At 34.3% G+C, this 20,998-nt stretch overlaps 1 protein-coding gene across 3 annotated transcripts in view; it reads right to left on the bottom strand.

Moving 5' to 3' along the window:
• The window catches only part of LOC144435217 (von Willebrand factor A domain-containing protein 3A-like), a 39,048-nt gene that overhangs the window by 4,631 nt on the left and 13,419 nt on the right, over positions 1-20,998 (bottom strand). For all 3 annotated transcript variants that reach the window (XM_078123799.1, XM_078123800.1, XM_078123801.1), the window contains 21 exons: positions 18,742-18,796; positions 16,880-16,981; positions 16,113-16,219; positions 13,968-14,093; positions 13,506-13,614; positions 11,064-11,129; positions 10,285-10,416; positions 9,370-9,612; positions 8,422-8,597; positions 8,088-8,207; positions 7,862-7,936; positions 6,830-6,924; positions 5,589-5,905; positions 5,227-5,271; positions 4,602-4,718; positions 3,404-3,509; positions 2,870-3,108; positions 2,495-2,613; positions 1,987-2,020; positions 1,364-1,617; positions 175-319 (listed from right to left, as the gene is read on the bottom strand). In XM_078123799.1, the coding sequence (XP_077979925.1) occupies positions 175-319; positions 1,364-1,617; positions 1,987-2,020; positions 2,495-2,613; positions 2,870-3,108; positions 3,404-3,509; positions 4,602-4,718; positions 5,227-5,271; positions 5,589-5,905; positions 6,830-6,924; positions 7,862-7,936; positions 8,088-8,207; positions 8,422-8,597; positions 9,370-9,612; positions 10,285-10,416; positions 11,064-11,129; positions 13,506-13,614; positions 13,968-14,093; positions 16,113-16,219; positions 16,880-16,981; positions 18,742-18,796 (2,782 nt within the window). The remainder of the gene's footprint in view (positions 1-174; positions 320-1,363; positions 1,618-1,986; positions 2,021-2,494; positions 2,614-2,869; positions 3,109-3,403; positions 3,510-4,601; positions 4,719-5,226; positions 5,272-5,588; positions 5,906-6,829; positions 6,925-7,861; positions 7,937-8,087; positions 8,208-8,421; positions 8,598-9,369; positions 9,613-10,284; positions 10,417-11,063; positions 11,130-13,505; positions 13,615-13,967; positions 14,094-16,112; positions 16,220-16,879; positions 16,982-18,741; positions 18,797-20,998) is intronic.

The raw sequence follows: 20,998 nt of genomic DNA, 5'->3' as shown, positions 1-20,998 counted from the left end.
TTAATTTAAAATATCATTAATTTTACTTTTTTAATTATGGAGGTGAAATAGAGGACAGTCATTTTATTGATAAAAATTTATAGAATATGTACCAAAATCAAGAATTTTTCACAAGTATCTGACCATTAAATGATGTAGTGGTTGAGACATATACAATACATGTTGTATACTCACGTGGAGAGCCTCTAATGTACATGTGTTGCCACCGGCAACAAATGACGACACCCATCTCACTGCATCATGACAGTTCTCATCTGTTGGTTTTACTGCCACTGGACGCCACTTCTCCACATTACCAGAGAAACGAATGATGTTGAATCTGAAACAAATATGAGAAAATAGTAAAGGTCAGTGAAAATTTAACAATTATATATTCGTCACAACTTCTATACTGCAAAATATGCTTTGGAAACACAACATAACTGAGGAGAATGCTTGTCAGCTTTTTTGAAAATTGATGCAAAAAGAATTTCTAAATCTGTTTGACAAAGTGTTTCTGTTTAGCATCACAACATTTATCCCTGCTACATTTAGTTTCTACTAAGGCCTAAAAAAAAATTGTTACACTCAATTTTAAAATAGGTGGGGTAAGTAGATTTGTTATTTTATTTTATTCAGTTATTTTTTTCATGTGTGAGTGTCTAGTTCAGGTAGTTATGTTTTCCATTGTTTTCCATATGGTCTCTGTGTTATTGGTTTCTTCTCATCAGATATACAACCGTTACAGATTGGAAGAACAGTTTTATATTGTCTTTTTAAGTTGATGTCAGTTTCTGCATCCTCTATTTTTTTGCAAGACTTCACAATTTTCATGATTTCTTTATCATTTTCTCGAATACGTAAAAAAACGAAAGTTTAGGGTCGGCAGTGAAAAATTAGGTGGGGGTCGGGTAACTGTAACCAAACAATTATTTTTATAGTCCTCATTAGTTTGGTAGTATTCATCTTGCATTTCGATAAACCTTTGCCATAAATCTAACACTATACTGGAGAGGCCATCATTTTCTTGTAAAGCTTCTTAAAGTGTTCCTAAGTGTAACAGTTTTCACTTCGCCATGAACAAAGAGTGCTTAGTTGATGTACAAATGTACAGCATTTGGTGATTATCTTTAAAAATTAACTAATTTGTTTCACTTTGTGTTGGTTTTAATTAAAATCACTTGGATACCAATGGTTTCCAGATCAAAACTAGTGAGTCTCATTACCACAAAAAAAAAAATGCAATTTCTATTGATGAGATATCCTAGTTTTTCATAATCACCAAAACCCTATCGCTCTTTCTACTTTTGGCCTTTGTTTGAGGTAAGGTGACAATTGTAGTAATATGCCCCCAAACATACATCCACGTCATCGCAGAACTTACTTGATGTCACCACGTTTGAACTGATCCCAGATCAGAGAGACAAGTTCTCTGACCAATTCATCCATGTGTGATACCATAGAACCTGATGTATCGACTGCCACTGTAACGCTCTTCTCTGTGACTGTACCAAACACTCTACGACTACCGCTCAGTAACCACTGCAGTCTCTTCAAGTACCGTCTCACCACTAATTCTAGTTGTTCTTCATACTCTATCAGTTCATGTGCTTGTAGCTGTAGATGCTTCACTGCACCCTGAGGTAAATAAGTCACAACAGCTACAGGTTAACGCACATATCTGATAATTAACGAGGAATGCCACTCCAGGAAATTAAGACAGTTTTATAACCTATGGGTTCTGGAGAGTCATTTCATGATTTGACATCACCTACAATTACTTGTGATTTCAGAGAAGCAGCATTTTGCTCTTGCTCCTTTATAAGGTATCTTTGCTTTGGGCAAATGAACAATGAATATTCATGACTCCTGGGTGCTTATTCCCTTCAGTTTAAAACATCTCTTTATGTGGGTTGTGTCGGCAAGGATTTGCGCCTTGTAATTGGGTGCTTCTGATGTGACATCGGGTGGCCGCAGTAAAAATAACACGAGAGATAATTGACTTACTTTGATGTTGACACTTGGAAATATAGTACAGTATCTGTAATGTAGAAACAATAACAAGATATGGCTTTTAGTAGTTACAAAGATGAAAACACTTATCTTGGATGAATTCGATGTTGGTGTTCCATCATTAGTACTATAGTGAGAGAAAGTGACCATTAATAGTTCTATGCTAAAGTTGAAGTTAATTAAATGTTACAGGGGTAGTACTGATAATATATTTTACAAATGTCAGAAAATTATTTGAATTAACAGAGGCTTGATCAGGGTAATTATTTGATCTTGGGAATTTATCATCAGATGAAAAAATCAGACAGTGACAAGAATCAAACCATGATCATAAGTATACACGGTGATATGTATATTCATGTTACAAGTTTGACCACCCCTGTTTGTACAATTTATGCTAAAACCTTAATTGTATATGGTGCTAGCAATTCTTGTAGTGTTAAAATTGTTTTGTAACAGTAGCCCATTTTAAAAGATGTCAGTAACAGCTGCATAAACTTACTTTGCGGCGACATTTTTACTCAGAGTACCCACATGTTTCTTGACATGGGTACAGTCAGGACCAGACACTAATTTATTCAAATCCAGCCTCATCTTGGCCAAACAGTACTTCCTTAACCACTGCCAAAAGAGAAGTATAGAAATTGTTATTTAAAAAAAAAAGAAAGATATAAATCGCATGTATGTCTTCATAAAAAAGAAAATCGCTTAGAGCAATTCCCAGCACAATTTTTGGTTGTTTTTTAAAGTAAAAAAAAAAGGTACATAGGAGTCTCTGGCAAGCTTTTTCACATCTCAGCAAATGCAATACCTACAATTTGACTAGCTTTCACCACATCTATCAAGTTAGAAATCTGGTGAATTTTAGGAAACAAACCTCTTTAGAACTAACTGCATCTTCTTTCTCTGGAATAATGGGATGAGGGATTGTTTTGCGTACACTCTTCTTCTTGTGTAAGATGTCAGGATATTGTCTGTAGACGACGCCAACGTTATTTCTGTCTTCAGTGTAGAAGACTTCATTTGACGGCCGTATTTTGTACCCTGCATTACAACGTTTGACTTTCTTGTCTGTCGGTCTACCCTTGGCTGACGAGGGTCTACCATCATTGGGTGCTGTGATCAGTAAAAAATAAACAAAACAAAAAAAGAAAACTGATAAGATATAAGGTAAAAGACTGACACTAATCTTCAATAATTTTAAGACATTACGACTAAGATATCTATCTCTCTGTCATGTTCCTTGAATGAACCTCATTGAAACTCATATATTTAGATTGTCCTCAATCGGATAACCTGATTGGCTGCTGTTGCCAACTCAATGCCCAATGAAGTGCGTCGTAGTGTTAACTGTAGCAAATTGACTTTCCGCTATAGGGCTTATTTGATGTATCTATATGTTAAAACTTACGTGCTGGAATCAGATCTTTCCTATTGGCACTAGCTGGTCTCCATGCCAACATTCTTCCATTGCTCTGCTCTTTTTCCTTCTCTTTTTCTTTGTTTTCTGTGATTTGCTGTCAAGTGTAGACGGACCGAAAACACAAATTAAATCAGAACACAAACTTCAACTGAAAGTTTACATCTGTGTTGGTAAATTCAATGTGTTGCCCGGTAACAATTTTCAAGTTTTGTGTTTGGATCAAAAGTTTGATGCAACACATATAGAACACAAACTTCTTGTCTTAATTTGGATGAATGATCAATTTAAAAATCAAGATTGGATAAACAGACTGGGTTGTGTAAAAATCAAAAGTTGCTATCTTCTCAAATATCACTAGCCTTTCAGTGATGATAAACATACGAACAAATTACCAAGACATGCTTGTTTCAATATGTTGTCTTTTGTCTGCTATACCATGTGTGCTAAGACATATAGTAATTATACAATAGAGATAATCTGCTGGTAGGAATAGAAAATAATACACAGTACAACAGTGTTCTCTCCAGGATAGATTGCAAGGATGATGGCTAATTTGCATAATAATTTACATATAGATATAACATGGCATATTGATTTGCATAGTGATCAGCATATAATGTGTCTTCAACACTGGAACAAACTGTGACACGTTTATTTTAACACATACAAACATACACACTGGGATCAGCCATTTCTCTTCATGTGAAAGTATTATTATGATTTTGTCATTCAAAAATTACTAAAACTTAAGGGTGGTAGAACACGTTTGAAACACGGTAGAAACCTACCACGCATGGTGGCCTAGATGGCAAGGATGGTGTTTGCACTGCGCTTTCTCTATAATGGGGAGAACACTGTTCAAATCAAACACTACATAACTGAAGACATCAGAATGATCCAAATTTAGGATATATGTACTACTAGTATGCTAACAATCAAATTTCATATGCATTATGTGACTACTGTGTATAATTTGTAGTTTGTCAGTGAAGGGGTTCAAAGCTAAATGGTAAGATTTAGCATTCACATGGAGAAAGGCAGGTTTTCAAAAGACATGTTTGCAGACTTTTGTTAACATATAACAGCTCTTGGGGTAACTAGACATCTGCAAGTTCCCTCAAAGCCAGACCATACGTATTAACTATTCCATAATTTTAAAGATTGAGGTGAAAGCCAACTAGCTTACCAGTCTAGCAAGCGTCAGTCCTGTGTGTTTGGGTGGGATGAATTGCTTCTTCTTCGCAGAGGACGGTCTGAGTGGTAACATCTTCATTTCAGTACTACTGCTGGAGTCACCTTGTAGCTGTAATGGGAGACACAGTCAATGCACTATCTATGATCACACAATGTTACATTATGTAACACAAGCTCAATAAATGAACTTCATTCGTTCGTGTGTGTGGGGGGGGGGGGGGTCTTCATCATAGTGACTGCTGATCTTCAATATCAAACTTTCAACCAAATTTGGAAAATATATATTGACATGAAAAATTTGTCAGAATATAGCAATTCAGAATATGTCAGGTACACTTTAATTTGACAGACAATGCAAGGGAGCGTAGACACTACTTGTAAATATCTCATCTGTATGGCTTGTAATATTCAGTGCAACTGTTGTTGTCACCTGTCATAACAGTTGAATACAGAAATATGATAACTTGTAAAGTACGTTAGCAAGGATTTACAAGTATTGCCACTGGAAAAGACTTTATACATAGTCAACTAAATTAATCAGTGAAAAAAAAGTATAACTACACTGAGTCAGTAATCATTTTGTTGAGTCACTTTGTCATCAATAATTGAATACTTACATAATCAAGTGATCTCTTCTTGACAGAGTCTACTAACATTGCACACTGAAAGATATAAAACAATTTCTCATTATATACACACTGTAGCAATATTTTTTATGCGATGTTCCCAAACTTTATGTGAATATCTCAGCGAAATGAAACTCCAACTAAAGTCTGTACATATAAAATATTTTTTTTTTGACATTTAGCTGACTTGACAACTGGTAAACGGAATAAATACTTCTAAAATTGTTTATTTTAGCCTAGTAGTTGAGTTTTGCGGACACATATTCATGTCTCTGTTTTGTCTAATACCTATTGTTAATTATTCATAAAAGTAGTGATATGTACAAAAATCCTGAAAAAATATGTAAACTTACTTTCTGGGAGTAATTGACAGCTTTGTCCATTTCACTCAAGATAATCTTGATATCGTCACTTTCAATGATACCAGTCTCTCTGAACCAATGAAATCGACCACCACTGACATGTGCCATGGTACGCAAACAGTCAGCTGTCTTTGTGATGTTGGCATAGCGACCCGGGATGGCGCCATTCATATCATAGTCATCTACATTAAACAGTGTTGTGTGAAGTTTGACTGAGTGTCCTGCTGTGGCTTCAGAAACGTAGGAACACACAACATCAGTCATCTGATCTGGTACACCGCTAGTGAATAAGTACATGCCTTCAACAACTGAATGGGGAAATAGAAATAGCAGTTTTTTAAAGATACAAAACAATAACAGAAGATGATGGTATGTTTGGTAGATAATTTGTTGAAATAAATCACTAAACTCATTGTAAGCCTAATGTCACTACTGGTAGCATACCAATCCATCATAAGGCCCCTTGTGTCATTTGCATTTTTTCCTCGGCCATAAAAGGCCCTTTTTGTTACTTATGTTATCTCCAAAGTCTTTAAAGGTCCCTCCATCACTTGTATTTCACTGACATCAAAAGGTCCTTTACATCACTTGTATTTCACTCAGTCCAGCCCCCTTATGTCACCTGTATTTTAATCAGTCAGAGGCCTGTTATGTCACTTGTATTTCACTCAGTCAAGCCCCCTCATGTCACCTGTATTTCACTCAGTCATAACCTAAGCCCCTTATGTTACCTGTATTTCACTCAGTCATAGGCCAATTATGTCACCTGTATTTCACTCAGTCATAGGCCCCTTAGTTGTATTTCATTAAGTCATAGGCCCCTTATGTCATGTGTATTTCATTAAGTCATGCCCCTTATGTCACTTGCATTTCACTCAGTCACAAGCCCCTATGACACTTGTATTTCACCAAGTCATGTCCCCTAATATGTCACCCGTGTATTTTAAATATAGCCATAAGGCCACATATGACACTTGTATTGTATTTTGTCACAAGGCTCCTCAAGTTACTGGTATAATGTTAATCATAATCATATAGCCTCTTGTCAGTACTTTGATTGGTTAAAAATAGTAAGTTCACTGGGGCAAAACAGAATTATAAAGTTTAATCTACAACAATCTAAATCTCATGTTGTCATCGTTCTTTGATTTGTGGGATGCAAAACTACTGGCCAGGGTTCCTTTTCTAATAGTGCTCCTTTCATACAAATTATACATCGTGTGAGGACTTACTTCTGTTGTATTTCTGATCTTCTTCATTCTCCAATGCCATCCTCAAAGCTGACATAAAGTTCCTACTACCTCCACATTCTAGACCAAGAATCCACCTGTATAACAATAGAAAAAGATTCAGTACTTGTTGATCTTATCTCACTTCACTTACTTTGACATTTCACTTATTTAGTGATGAATTCGACTTGGGTATTGTCTAGTAACATCCGTGGCATCGGACCTCAAGATCTCTCTTTACGGCTAGCTCAATGAAGTCCTGAGATGACATTTCAAATTCAACCGAATCCATCCACATAGTCAACAACATCGTGTCTTTGTTAATAATCAAGCATAGAATTCTGCCCAATAATAAGTTAGTGTTTATTGTGGACAGTTACATAATGTCCAAATATGGTATACTTGTCAGCTCAGGATGTTACTTATACATAGTTTACATCAATATAACAGTTGAGGTTTACTCATTTACATGAACAACTTTTGGTGCAAGATGTTTTCATTACACTACAGAGGGTGCAGATCTGATTTGATACCACGTGTAGCATCTAGACTAACTCAGGGGGAGCCATCCTTGTATACTGTGGGTATCCCATTTATGAATTGCATGAAATATGTATGGGTTGTCAGTGGCTGAGCAGTTAGCTTGTATCCCTCTTAACCCTGCAGTCTGGGTTCAAACCCGCCAAGCATTGGCTGGGTTTGATCAAAATTTAACCAGGTCTATGCAGATTTTCCCAGGGTACTCAGGTTTCCTCCTCTTTAACACTAGGGCACTAGGGTGCTGCTCTTGTGGCAACCATTCAACAAATTTCCGAATTTATTTGGACGAATAAATATTATTATTATTAATTATACCATCTATGAAATACTGGCATAAATTTAGAAAAGCGGCCTATCTATACAGTACATATGATCCTTTTTTTTATTGACCTAGGGGGTTACAGGTACAGTTGGCTTAGAATAGACACACATGATTGCATAGTTAGGACCCCATATATATATATATATATATATAAAACATTCACTGACACATACCTCCAACAAGACTGCAGATTCTGCTCTGAGGGTTCTTGCATGCCAGTTTTCCAACCAACAGGCTCACTGCCAAACCTACATACACAAAGAAAGTACACTGTTAGTAGATTATCAAGTTGTACTGTTACACAGTGCCAGTAAAATGAATTCAGATAAAGATGAATTTTCTGTTCTTTGCCATGAACATTTATTAAAAATTGCTTTTTAATTCATTACCGATACTCACCCAATGATATTGAAGTACTCTTTGTTAGCCAGTTGTTGTTCCAGTAGCATTCTAAGTGAGTGTTGTATATGTACTAAATAGTTGGTGTTGGCACACGACAAGTCAACCAGAATAATAACCCTGTCAAAATAAACATAAAAAGGTTTTCATAATTCAAAGTTACCAAATTCGATACAAACCGAGCACAGTTATGTGGAAAACAAGCACAGTTCACAGTGTGCATAGGTAGAAACCAAGCACAGTTACATGGACGTTTTCATCAGGTAAATTTCCTTGGAAATGACTTCGAGAGATCATGTTGTTTGGCCTTTACAAAAAACAAAAACACTCCTACCTTTTTTCTACGATGGTTCCAAATATTCTTCTGGAACTCCTGGACAGCCAATCAACTCTCTTCTCATACAGTTTGACTGCAGTGGCTAGTTTCTTTTGATAGTCATACAGCTGAGTTGGATCAACATGAACATTTTTCAATGTTCCATCATGCCACTGGAATTGAGCCATGGCTTTCTGTTGATGCAATAACAAGAATTTTTTCATTAACACAATTGCTACCATATATTATGATAATAATAAATGTCTAATCTTGATTTCTCTGTCAATTACATTTATAAGATGTTGATGGGTTAATTTGGTCACTGGAGATAAATGTTCCTTAAGGACAAATCTCACTGAAATTTTAAGTTCTTAAAATCTCTCCAAACCTTGACCTATGGAAGTTTGTTCCTGGTCCTTTTGAAATAATAAAAGAAATTTTGGTTGTCCACCATCTTATTTTTAAGGAAATCGCCAATCTTATATTAACACAGTATTTGGTGGCCATATTGGATTCTAAAATGGCTAACTTTTGTTAACATTTTCATCTCTATTTCAAAAATTTGTATGGTGACCCCTGATTTTCTTTCTCAAATTTAACTGAGAATGAGTTGGAGTTTCCTTGAACAGAGTAACAGCAAAAGTTTAAACAGTTTTTTTTTTTTTTAAAAAAGGTACACTTCACAGTAAGCATAGCACTTGGAGGTCTTCTCCAAGATCTACGCGTTAAGCAAATATAAAAATATAAATAAAGTATAAAAAAAAGAACCAATATTACAGAATTATAGCATTCCAGTTACAGCTACTCGGGTGTTAATTTAATCTCATAGATTAAAACACAAAAAACCAAAAAACTTTGAAGTCTTGTTATTTTCATGGCATGACCTTTAACACTACAAGTTCAAAATGAATTCCATTTTCGATAAAAGTGACCTCACACTGCAACTTTTACTTTTAGACTACTCACTTCATGTACAGTTGATGAAACTACTTTCTTGATGATTGGTATAAATTCTTCAATTGGGGTGAAGGCATTTGGAGCTAGTATTTGATAGAGACTTAGTTTCTTGGCTCTCAGGCCATTCATCTTCAGCCAGTCATCAGATGTCTTGGGTTGGAATGGTGGAATCTCAATGTTCAATGCACCAGCATGATTTGGTGGCCTCGGTAGAAATCTTGATGCAGGCAGTTTCTGGACCTCCAATGAAATCTGTAATGAACAAAACACAATGTTGACCAAGTTTGTAAAGTTGTACAGAAACGTTTTCTTTGTCACCACAAAGTCAATTAAAACTACTGAGTCCTTGTGTATGTAGTGATGGTCCTATTAGATTTAGTTTAATCACAAACAAGTTTCTTACTTGTCTGTGGTTTAATACACAATATCACTGACAAACGGCATTTCTAACTTACCACATTCAGTAGGCTGATAAGGGCACCTCCCATCAAGCCTTGCAACAATTCCTGGTTTAGAATTTCTTTCCCTTTACAGAACACTAGCTTACCACATTCAGTATGCTGACAAGGGCACCTCCCATCATGCCTTGCAACAATTCCTGGTTTAGAATTTCTTTCCATTTACAGAACACTAGCTTACCACATTCAGTATGCTGACAAGGGCACCTCCCATCATGCCTTGCAACAATTCCTGGTTTAGAATTTCTTTCCCTTTACAGAACACTAGCTCACCACATTCAGTATGCTGACAAGGGCACCTCCCATCATGCCTTGCAACAATTCCTGGTTTAGAATTTCCTTCCCATTACAGAACACTAGCTTACCACATTCAGTATGCTGACAAGGCCACCTCCCATCACACTTTGTCTTATTTCCTGAAAACATCCACTCAGAATTATTTATCTATCAAGCAATTCTAACTTACCTCATTCAGAATGCTGACAAGAGCATCTCCCATCATGCCTTGCCTCATTTCTTTTATCTTATTGATAACATCTTGTGATTTCTTGATTTCCCGTAACAGGTGTGTGATGTCAGTACCAGTATAGATTTGTTCCTGTTAAAAAACAACAGATAGTCATGCAATACATATTTACACTCTAGGCAAAACAGGCAATTAATACTCACGACATAAGGGGTTTGTCACTACTCATCAAGCAGTAATGGACAACTAAGGCCCCTTATGTCACTCATACTTTCCTTGGCTGAAAGAAGTCAAATATTGGCAATAATACAATTATACCTGTGTAAGCTTAGGTAAGGAAAAATAGACTCAAGCAATGTCGATTTGAATTGCTGTGACAGAGAACGACCAAAATATAAATCTTGTACTTTTAGTTTGAATGTGTATAACTTGGTTTGTGCAAGATACAATCTGAAATAAATTAAAGCACATCTTCCTGAACTATCCTAGTAGCTATACTACCAAACCAGAGTGACTATAGCGTTTCAATTAGGCAGCACATTTTTATGTCTCACAGAGTTATGGTTACAAATTAGATAAAAACAAAATACAGGCACTGGTAGCGTTCAAGCCTCTATAATGATACATTTTATCTCACTATGAACACAAATAAACCATTTTGACTTTAAATCTACCTTGTTTCATCTGATAGTATTGTTGATTTATGTTCATAGTGCACTAAGATAAAAGATATCATTTCATATGTTTGCACGCTATCAGTGTCTGTCAAGTTAACTTACTTCACATGTTGATGCATAGACATGGTACCTGCCACCAGAACACTCGGCTAGTTTCCTAAGTGTCATCTGTACGAAAGACAAAAAAAAAATACACATTGAACTTGATCATGAAAAATATGCATACATTATTTTATCAGTAATAAGTGAATTCATTGGGGTCTACATGCATAATATTGGACCTTTTTTTAGTTCCAATCCTGTATATCAATGTAGTCCTGCATATCAATTTGTTGGGGGAAATTGTGTGAAAATTAATTTGCATAGATCATTATCGACTGAATAAACTATAGAGATAGTTGGTAAGAATATGTACTGGGTGAAAACAAGTTGAAACCTGGTGCACATGGCCAATTGACTGACTGAAAAAAAATCATTTGTTGCGAACAGCTGTTGGTGAAATCTAACATGTCCAATTTTTTTGACAATGACATTAATGTTATTTATTTATTTACTGTTCCAAAGTAACTATATTGTATTGTCCTATTGTTTTGTCATAATCGTTCACACATGACCAACAAAAGTCACTCGGTCATGTGTGGCAGACTATGAGAAAACCAAAAAAATAATATAGCCACAACAAAAGTCAGCCGTGTGCATCAGGCTTTCAATAGTTGCATGCTATATCTCCCCACATTTAGAAGTGGTGATAGAAAACATTCAGAGTCATCAATATAATATTGCTAGTAATTTAGGGTGAAAATGTAGTGGGTCTCTATTTTTTTTTTTTTTTTTTAGATTTTTGGATTTCAAAAAAAATGGCTGGCTAGGGTTTGTGAAATACTAGTGCAGGCTATAGACACATAATGCTTATCTACCCATATATCTAAAGGGGCACGATGGATTTCATAATAACTACGGGTATATGTTCATTTTTACAGTGCTTGTAATAAATAATACAAATTTTAGCACTGTATTGGTAGTTAATCCTCTTTCTGTTATGGGGTATTTGCTTGGAAAACAAGGATTAAACCATGTCTATTTCAAAATGCCTCCAATGAGCGTACTACTGTACTTATGTGTGTTAGCGCCCTCATTAGAGCAAGGGCCCAATACTTTTGTTTTAGCAAGTTTTGGTTTTTTGGTAAATATTCAAGACAATGCCAAGGCATACCCTCTCAATTGTGTATTTGGCATGAAAGGAACTGTAACAATAATAACTATGGCTAATGAAAGCCCACCACCACTACCACCACCACCACCACCACCCCTCCCCATCCCCCAACTTTGACAAAAGTTTATAATGCAAGCGCCCAGGTCACTCATGCAGTTAAGTACGGTAGTATATGGAAATAAGTAAGTGCTATAGAGACATCCCATTCATATGGATGAGTCTAGGTAACCATAATACAGTGTAATTCAATACAAATTATTGCATGGCTGTCAACATCAGTTGCACTTACTGTACCTTCAATCTTAGCTCATCTTCTGGTCTCTTTGTGTGGCACAAAATAGATTCAAGTTTTTTGAGAATGAACATAAACAATTTGCATATAATGATGTATTATTTTTTTCTCCAATTATATCTGAACTTCAAACAGCATGCATGACATGCAACGTAACATTCACTCCAAAATGTGTAGTAAAATTTGTTCACATTAACCCATGAAAGTGCCAAGTAAATATACCTAGTACACAATAAAAGGGGAACCCAGTATTAATTCATGTTAAGTATAAATGTATATTAATTTCTATTGTTATGGTTGTATATGGAGAATATTTATTGATTTCAGATTGAGCATGTGATGGAATATTTCAGTTTACTTGTATCAGAGTAAATCTTCAACTTCGTGAAAAGAGTCCTTACAGACATCTGATTAGTATTGCTGTATGGAAATTTGCATGTTTGCATCACTTTTATTATTTGATCTGTATATGTACAGACTGTGCAGTATCTATTTCATTCTCCTGAGTATGTATGTATGTATGTCTCTGTGTGTGTGTGTGTGTGTGTGTGTGTGTGTATGTATGTATGTATGTATGTATGTATGTATGTATGTATGTATGTGTGTGTGTGTGTGTGTGTATGTATGTATGTATGTATGTATGTATGTATGTATGTATATATGTATGTATGTGTGTATGTATGTATGCATGCATGCATGCATGCATGCATGTATGTATGTATGTATGTATGTATGCATGTGTGTGTATGTATATAGGTATGTACATACGCATGTGTGTGTGTGTGTGTGTGTGTGTGTGTGTGTGTGTGTGCGTGCAATGATGCTTGTCTTTACTGTTTTGGTTTCTAGCTCTCTATCAAATATAACCAGTTTGTCAGCCTCAACACATCAAACCATCAATCATGCATGTGTGTGTGTGTGTATATATGTACAAATGTACCAAGTACATGCATAAATTACTACTTGTTCTGTCTTCTCTATCTACATTGCAAACACAATTGACTATGTTTGTGTACCATATAGTTTATTATATACTTACATTTGTAAGATGATTACTACAATCATAGGCCACAGTATGCAATGGTTTCATGTCACCAACTATAAGCTGCTGTACATAGTCACAAAGAACATCTGAGGTCTGGTCAGGTCTATGAAAATCAAAAATCAAAATTCATGAGCAGTTTATTAATTACATAGCGCCCTCTATATGCAGCAAGGTGAGAATGATCAGATATGATCAGTACCATTTTTTCCATTCACCGTCTATAAAATTTGATGGTTTGGACCTTAAAACTTATAAAAGGCCATCTTTTTACTGATAGAGACAATGCACTCATAAAAGTAACAGAAAATGTCCAGAAAATAAAACATATTTGGTCAATCTACTTTTATTTCTCGTACAGCAAAAATAGTCACTGACAATGTAACAAAAAAATTGTCATGGAAACAAAATACACTGTATCTGAAGTAAAATCATTTAAACATCACCATGGTTACTTACGTGTTGCCAAGAATCAAGATAATAGTATCCACATCTTTCATCTTGAGTACTTTCTTGAGTGCAGCGAGGAGATTACAGCCACCGCCACCACGGAGATTATTCACCCAGTTCCTGGCTTCATCAACTCTGCAATTGAGAACACAGAAAGTTCAAAATCTGTCTGTCTGTATACGTATCATTTTGTCTGCTACTCTCCATTTTGGTTTTTACCTGCCTTGCTTCCAAGTTCCATGCACATCTGTCAATCTGCCTTTGTATATCTGTCTATACCTGTCTCACTGTACAATATTTTACCCACAACTCTCTCTGATTTGTACTGCCGGACATCATCTCCTTGAAGTCAGACAAATTACACCAGTGTACACGGCTTTGTAAAATAATTTGTGAAATTTGCAAAGAGTAGAATTACCACTGATGAGTTTTTTGAATGTCCATTTACATTGGTTCAGATATCATTGCTTTATAAATAGGAGATAGACATTCATAAATTTGTCAGCAGACTTCCTTGAATTTACATGTAGAATATTTGCAACGAAACTAAGGAAAATATATGTATCTGTTACGACTCTGCCAAAGATATATATTTTTCTAGATAATACATTTTTATATCAGTGATGAATTGCACATAAAAGTCATATTGTTGGTTTTAAATTGGCACTATTGAAATAAATTATAAACATCACAATACGCCTGTCAAATATACAAATACATCAAATCAACTGATTCAATATTATGCAGCACACACTTCACATTTCCTTTAAAATGGCTAAATTTTGATAAAACATGTCTTTCCTGCATCGTCAAACACTTGGAATGCAGAGTTGCCATGTACATTTCCCTTAAGAAACATACATTAGTTCAATACTATCTTTCAATTTAACATTACGCTAATCACACTTTGTATGTATGTATGTATGTATGTATGTATGTATGTATGTATGTATGTATGTATGTATGTATGTATGTATGTATGTATGTATGTATGTATGTATGTATGTATGTATCTATGTATGTATGTATCTATGTATGTATGTATCTATATGTGATTTATAATATGGTGTATGAAACAGATGGCATATTGTCAGACATATCAGAAAATATTCCCATTTCTTTTGTTAGAACGTCAAACTCATTTCTGTACATCTGAAGTATGTAGATAAAAACACAGACGAGCTGTCGAATGTTTGCCTATGCATATACATTCACTGCGTATTCAAGGTTCATAGTAGACAGATCAAAACATTGCATTCTCCACGCTGAAGGCACTATCTACAATATCATCATGAGGCAGCCAGTCACAAATGAATCTACCCAGCGCGAGCTTATGGACTTTGCCTAGTTATGATATCATTGTTCTATGAAACTGGTCTCAAGATTGACAATGTCTTTGTCATCTTCGTTTTCTTATCGTAAAAAAAAAAAGAAACACATAATGTAGTTGAATTTTGAATCGTGTGAAAAGTTTTTTAGAAAGTTGAAAACGAAATAACATAAATAATTAAATAATTAAGTCATTAATAAAATAATAATTATTTTTTTATATAGTAAAATGAAAAGAGGAAGATATATGAATGTGTCCTACTTTAAAGTGACCATATGGATGAGAATTGGGTATTTATTTTGGATATTTAATTTATAAAACAATTTTATCATGGCTTCCTACTTGCAAAATCAATGCGAAACAACATATGACAAGTTCTTGTTTGTAACTCACTACATTACAAAAAGCTAAAACATGTGTAAAAAGTTTATTAGTGTACACACAATAAAACACATTTTTCATATTTTATTAATCTTCAGCAATTTATTGACACCAATGTCAAATATAAGGTTCTGATTTTTTCAACATCTCCTTCGTTGTGTTTTGTGTAGTACCAGTATGCATTTTTTTTTTGGTACATAAGTTTTATGCACCTGTGGTACACGTTGGATTACATCAATTTACAAATAGCCCTTTGCTCATTTTCTTCATATATCTTATTATTTTGGATAATGTTTAATTAATATGAATTTCTTTCGGATTCATCATCCCTACGTGTTTCCTTTTGTCAAGAGATCATTCATTTTTTTAAAAAGATATCATAATTCAAAAATTATAAAGTCCATCAATGATATGAAAAAATAGTCACAGAAATGACTACTTACATTCTGTAGTTAACATATCGAGGTGACTCCCACAGTGGCATTACTTCCGTACCAAATGCCAGGAAATATAACATCTCTTTAGAATGCAGCTGTTCATCAATCAAACTCTGAAAGCAGGTGAAAAGGTGACAATGTTAGTCAAATTAACATCTCACTTATAGCAGGCTTGTGGCATAATATAATATTGCTTAAATGTGTTCACATTTGTAGACAATATACTAATTCATAGTATTGTCCTTGTGTTGTTTTTTTTAATCTTTTTTATTTTTCAAATAATTATTGTATTATTTAGTTATGACTAATAAATTCTGAAATACAGCGTTAATTAATATATTGATAAAAGTGTAAAATGTTGTGTATAAGTTATTTATATCATGTTGTATTTTAGATATGACAATTTCTGATGGCTAGATGACAATATTGTATTCATGTATGAACACTTAAGAGACATTAGATGTGGGCGGTACTTAGGAACTAGGTTATTACTATTGTAGCAAGTTTTTCCCAGCCTGTACACATGTACATAGGTTTTTACTTTTCTTGGCAGAGATTTGACTAAATGGGTACAAACCTAATAAAAAAGATCTCTGAAATAAGATGGTTGATATTAAAAAAATCTCAATAGTTACCACTAAAGATGTTCAATTTATCAGCCACACCCCCTCCCAAAAAAAAAGATGTTCAATTTATCAGCCACACCCCCTCCACACATCTCACACCCCAACAACTGATGCACTGAGATTGTATTACTATTATACTGTACTTACCATCAATGCCTGCTGGAATGTATTCAGTCTACCAAACCCACAGTTAGCATCAGAACTATCCACAACAACAGCTGTTTTTGTACCTTTCACCATACCAAAAATCTGTATCGACAGATAAAGAAAACATTTCCTTATTATTCTATGTTAATATGACAGAACCCCATGATGCATGAGTGCAAGTGTGGTGTACTTGGGGGGCAAAGTCTAGAAGCGTTCTCTGCAGTGGTACTTTCATGAATATAGCGAGTAAATGTGCACAAGAAAACACTGCACACACGAGTGAGAAGTGCACCAGAGTACCCACACTGGCACTCAAATGGCATGGAGTCCTTTTTATTACTCCGGAAAGCAAGCTATCGGCTAACTGAGACAGACCTAGACTACAACTGATGTTGTGCAATGTGATAGATTACACAAGTGGGCGATAGCAGAGTCTTAATAGTTATGTGGATATAATCACCCTGTAATCAAGATAGTGTAAACCCTGAATGTGGTTTAACATGAATGGCAACTTAAGAAAAACTTTCTACCAGAGCCACCACCCTACAGTGAGTGTAATGTACATCAATATCCATTGCTAGTTTATATCATTTGAACATGTCTTTGCAATTGTGTCCATGTTTGCTTAAATTCTTGATAGCTAGCTGTCATCATAGTACATAATTATATAGTTATCTGAAACAGCAAATTTCCATTAAAATCATACTATGCTACCAAGTCACTTCATATACAAGAAATGATGCTGTACTCATTTGCATATAATTTGCATACACGAATGCAATAATGTTTTCAGCATTGCACTGTAGTCTGAATGGTTCAGCCATTGGCTTGGCTTGTGTTACAAACCACTCACTATCCCAGAGAGAGTAAATTATATAAGTGGAAGGAACGTCTGGATATTTCAGGATATATTGCATTGCAGTGTAAATATTATTAGATTACGTGCATACATCAGTGCAAGTAACCACTGGTACATTACATTTTGTATGTGTGCATTAATACGTTGTACTTAGTGTACAGATAGTAGGACAGTGTAATTTGATGAAATGATGAACAGAAAGACTTACATATATATATATATATATATATATATATATATATATATATATATATATATATATATATATATATATATATATATATATATATATATATATATATATATATATATATATATATATATATATATATATATATATATATATGTATATATATATATATATATATATAATTATTTTTTTTTTTTTTTTTTCTCAAAATAATTTGGTTACTTGGAGAATTGAAAATGTCGCCATAGTTTCAATTAATTTAATTCCCAATAGCCACCTTGCCTACTTCATGTACATAATTTACCAATTACCTTACGCCTAATGTAACATTATATCTAGACATTATATCTAGATGGTAAGATACATCTTGTCACTCCCCCCTCATCAGCCTGCTCTATTCTCTATATTCTACTCATAATCTTGAAACCATCCCAAAGGTAGAATGGTTACACCCAACTACACTCCTATCTCTATCAAAACCTGACATTCCCCCCCACGCCCCTTCCCTTGTATTCATAGCACCGCATAGATACTACTACATACTGATTTCAAATTGATTGTGCTGTCCGAAACATTTTCACTTTTTGCCAATTTAGTTGGGGGGGGGGGGGGGTGTCTGAGGCCTAAGTATAAGAATTTAGTTTTTATCCTACGTTGAACTATTGATCTTTCCCCTTAATCATTGATAGCCAATAGTTTTATTTTCACTTATCACCAACCTACATATACTATCTGACAATGGAACACCAACTTACTTAGTCCTAATTATCATCAACAGCTGATCAAGTGAAATGAACACAACAATGTAATTACCTTTTTGCTTCCTTTCAACAACCACTTAATTCTGTTGTGATACATTTCAATTGCTCTGTAAAGGAAATAATAAACAAAACATGTAGATATAAATCATTGGTAGAGGCCAATCATCATGTTGACAGCGTTACTGTTCAGTGCTCTCACTAGAAGGCCAAAGGTTTGAAGTATAATACCTCTGGATGTTTATTCAATGTTACAAGAAGGCTGAGAGTTTGGGTAACAGGAAAATACCAGCTGGAGCCTGTTGTCTGTTATGATATTGAAGGCTGGATGTGGACGAATGTGGTTTTCATTTCATCCAGAGGAGACAGAAATTAAATGAGGTCTTGTTCAGAGAGAATACTCCTGTTAACTATAACATAATTAGATATTATTCCCCTATATTTGTCTTTGTTCAGTTGAGGAAAATGTAAGTCACTTAAGGGGCTTTGTCACTATGAGTTGCTACAGGAGTAGTGACAAACCTTTAGGTCATGAGTATTTTCAGGCTGAATTTAGAAAAATATTTGGGAATAATAAAATTAAACCTCCTCAAGCATAATATATCAAAAATCAGGAAAAATAATGATGATTCGTAACATTTTGACTCATATTTCGAGCCCCGCAAAACTGTGATGTAGACACGGATTGTTGTGATGTAACATGATCAGGGTACATAATCCATATTTTCTGTTCAAAGACAATTACTTAGCTGAGTATGGTTTAATTAGATGTATATTATATTCACAATTTAAAATTTAATCAAAAATGAAAAATTCATATATTTAAATATTATGAACTAATTCCTTTTTACTTTGCATACTTGTGCAATTACTGTTTTCCTGAGGCGTGCTGAGTGAAATCAACCTTATTCATATTTTATTACTGTATAAAATAACAAAAAAAAAAGAAACACATTTGAAAAAAAACAGCTGCTGAACAGAGAAGTTTCAGATAAAATTACAGCTTATGAAAAGACATTATTCCTGCCGTTACATTTTCACTGGTAGAGAATTTATCATTTCTTTCAAATGTTATATAAACAAGATTTGCAATTTATTTATATCAATTTTTATCTAACCATTCATCTTTAATTCATGCAACTGGATGTTATCGTAAGTCAACTGCACTTGAAATTTAATTTTTTTATTTCATTTCCCAGAAGTCCCGCCCGCGATTTGTTTGAAACAAGATAACCATTCACTTTTCAATAAAATTCAATAAATTTTGACATTAACTGTAGTGGAGTCATGTCGGAGTAAACTCTACAGGGGATGAGGTCATTTCCTGACAACCAGACATCAATACAAATTGTTGCTAAGCATCTTTGTGAAAGGCAGCCGTACAGTATCTTCTTTAGGCATGAAGTGAGTGAACAATGGCAAAACAGAGGGTGTGGCTCCCCTAGCTTATCAACAATTTAAATGCATTCATAGGGGGTCAAAAAACTTGGAAGAAATAATGAAAGGCAGACATTATATTGATGGCATATACACTCTTGGCTTTGTTGAACTGATCCATGTAAATTTTCAGTTCCCATTAACTACAGATTTCAATGGAGGCAGCACTTAACTCCTTCACTACTGTGCAAATAAACGAATAACACCATAAATTTGCCATTTTTCTCATAATCGTAAACAATTTTCGACCTATTGATACGATTTTTATCAATCTAATCTAAAATTAAATTTTAAATTTAAATTTTAAATAACTTTAAAACGAAAAAGTTACAGAAAAACACAAATTTGTAAACCATAATACTTTACAATTTTGGCAAGCATTACCAGTACCTTGACTCTGAACTTACTAGAACTCATTCACTACCTGTAGAGGTGACAAATAGAAACTATATTTTTCATAACTTTCTGCTTTTATTTACATTCAAATTTGAACCTGTGATATAAATCAACCATTTTATCATTTTAGTTTTTACTCAGAAACAATGATGAAATTTTGACAAAAAGTAAAAACCACAATTTTATTTGAAAATTATGGTCACTTTGGTGGGAGTGTCTTGCATCTGAAGAACGTTGGGTTGTTTTTTTTATACAGACAACTCCACAGTACTAACATTAAATTGAAAATTTTGCAGCTTGTATTTTTTGAAATATACAACAACATATGTACATGTGTATGTACTATTTAAGCACTTATGAAAAAAGCTAACAGAAATTTAACTTTCAAAAACTTTTAAAAATAAAAAAATTGAGAAAAAATACACTCAACACTTCACTATAACATTGGATAAGGTCAAAAGTATATGTGAATATCGAAG

Source organism: Glandiceps talaboti, chromosome 5 (genome assembly GCF_964340395.1).
Source record: "Glandiceps talaboti chromosome 5, keGlaTala1.1, whole genome shotgun sequence".
In the NCBI taxonomy this organism is placed as follows: domain Eukaryota; kingdom Metazoa; phylum Hemichordata; class Enteropneusta; family Spengelidae; genus Glandiceps; species Glandiceps talaboti.
This window is presented reverse-complemented; position numbering and strand designations above follow the sequence as displayed.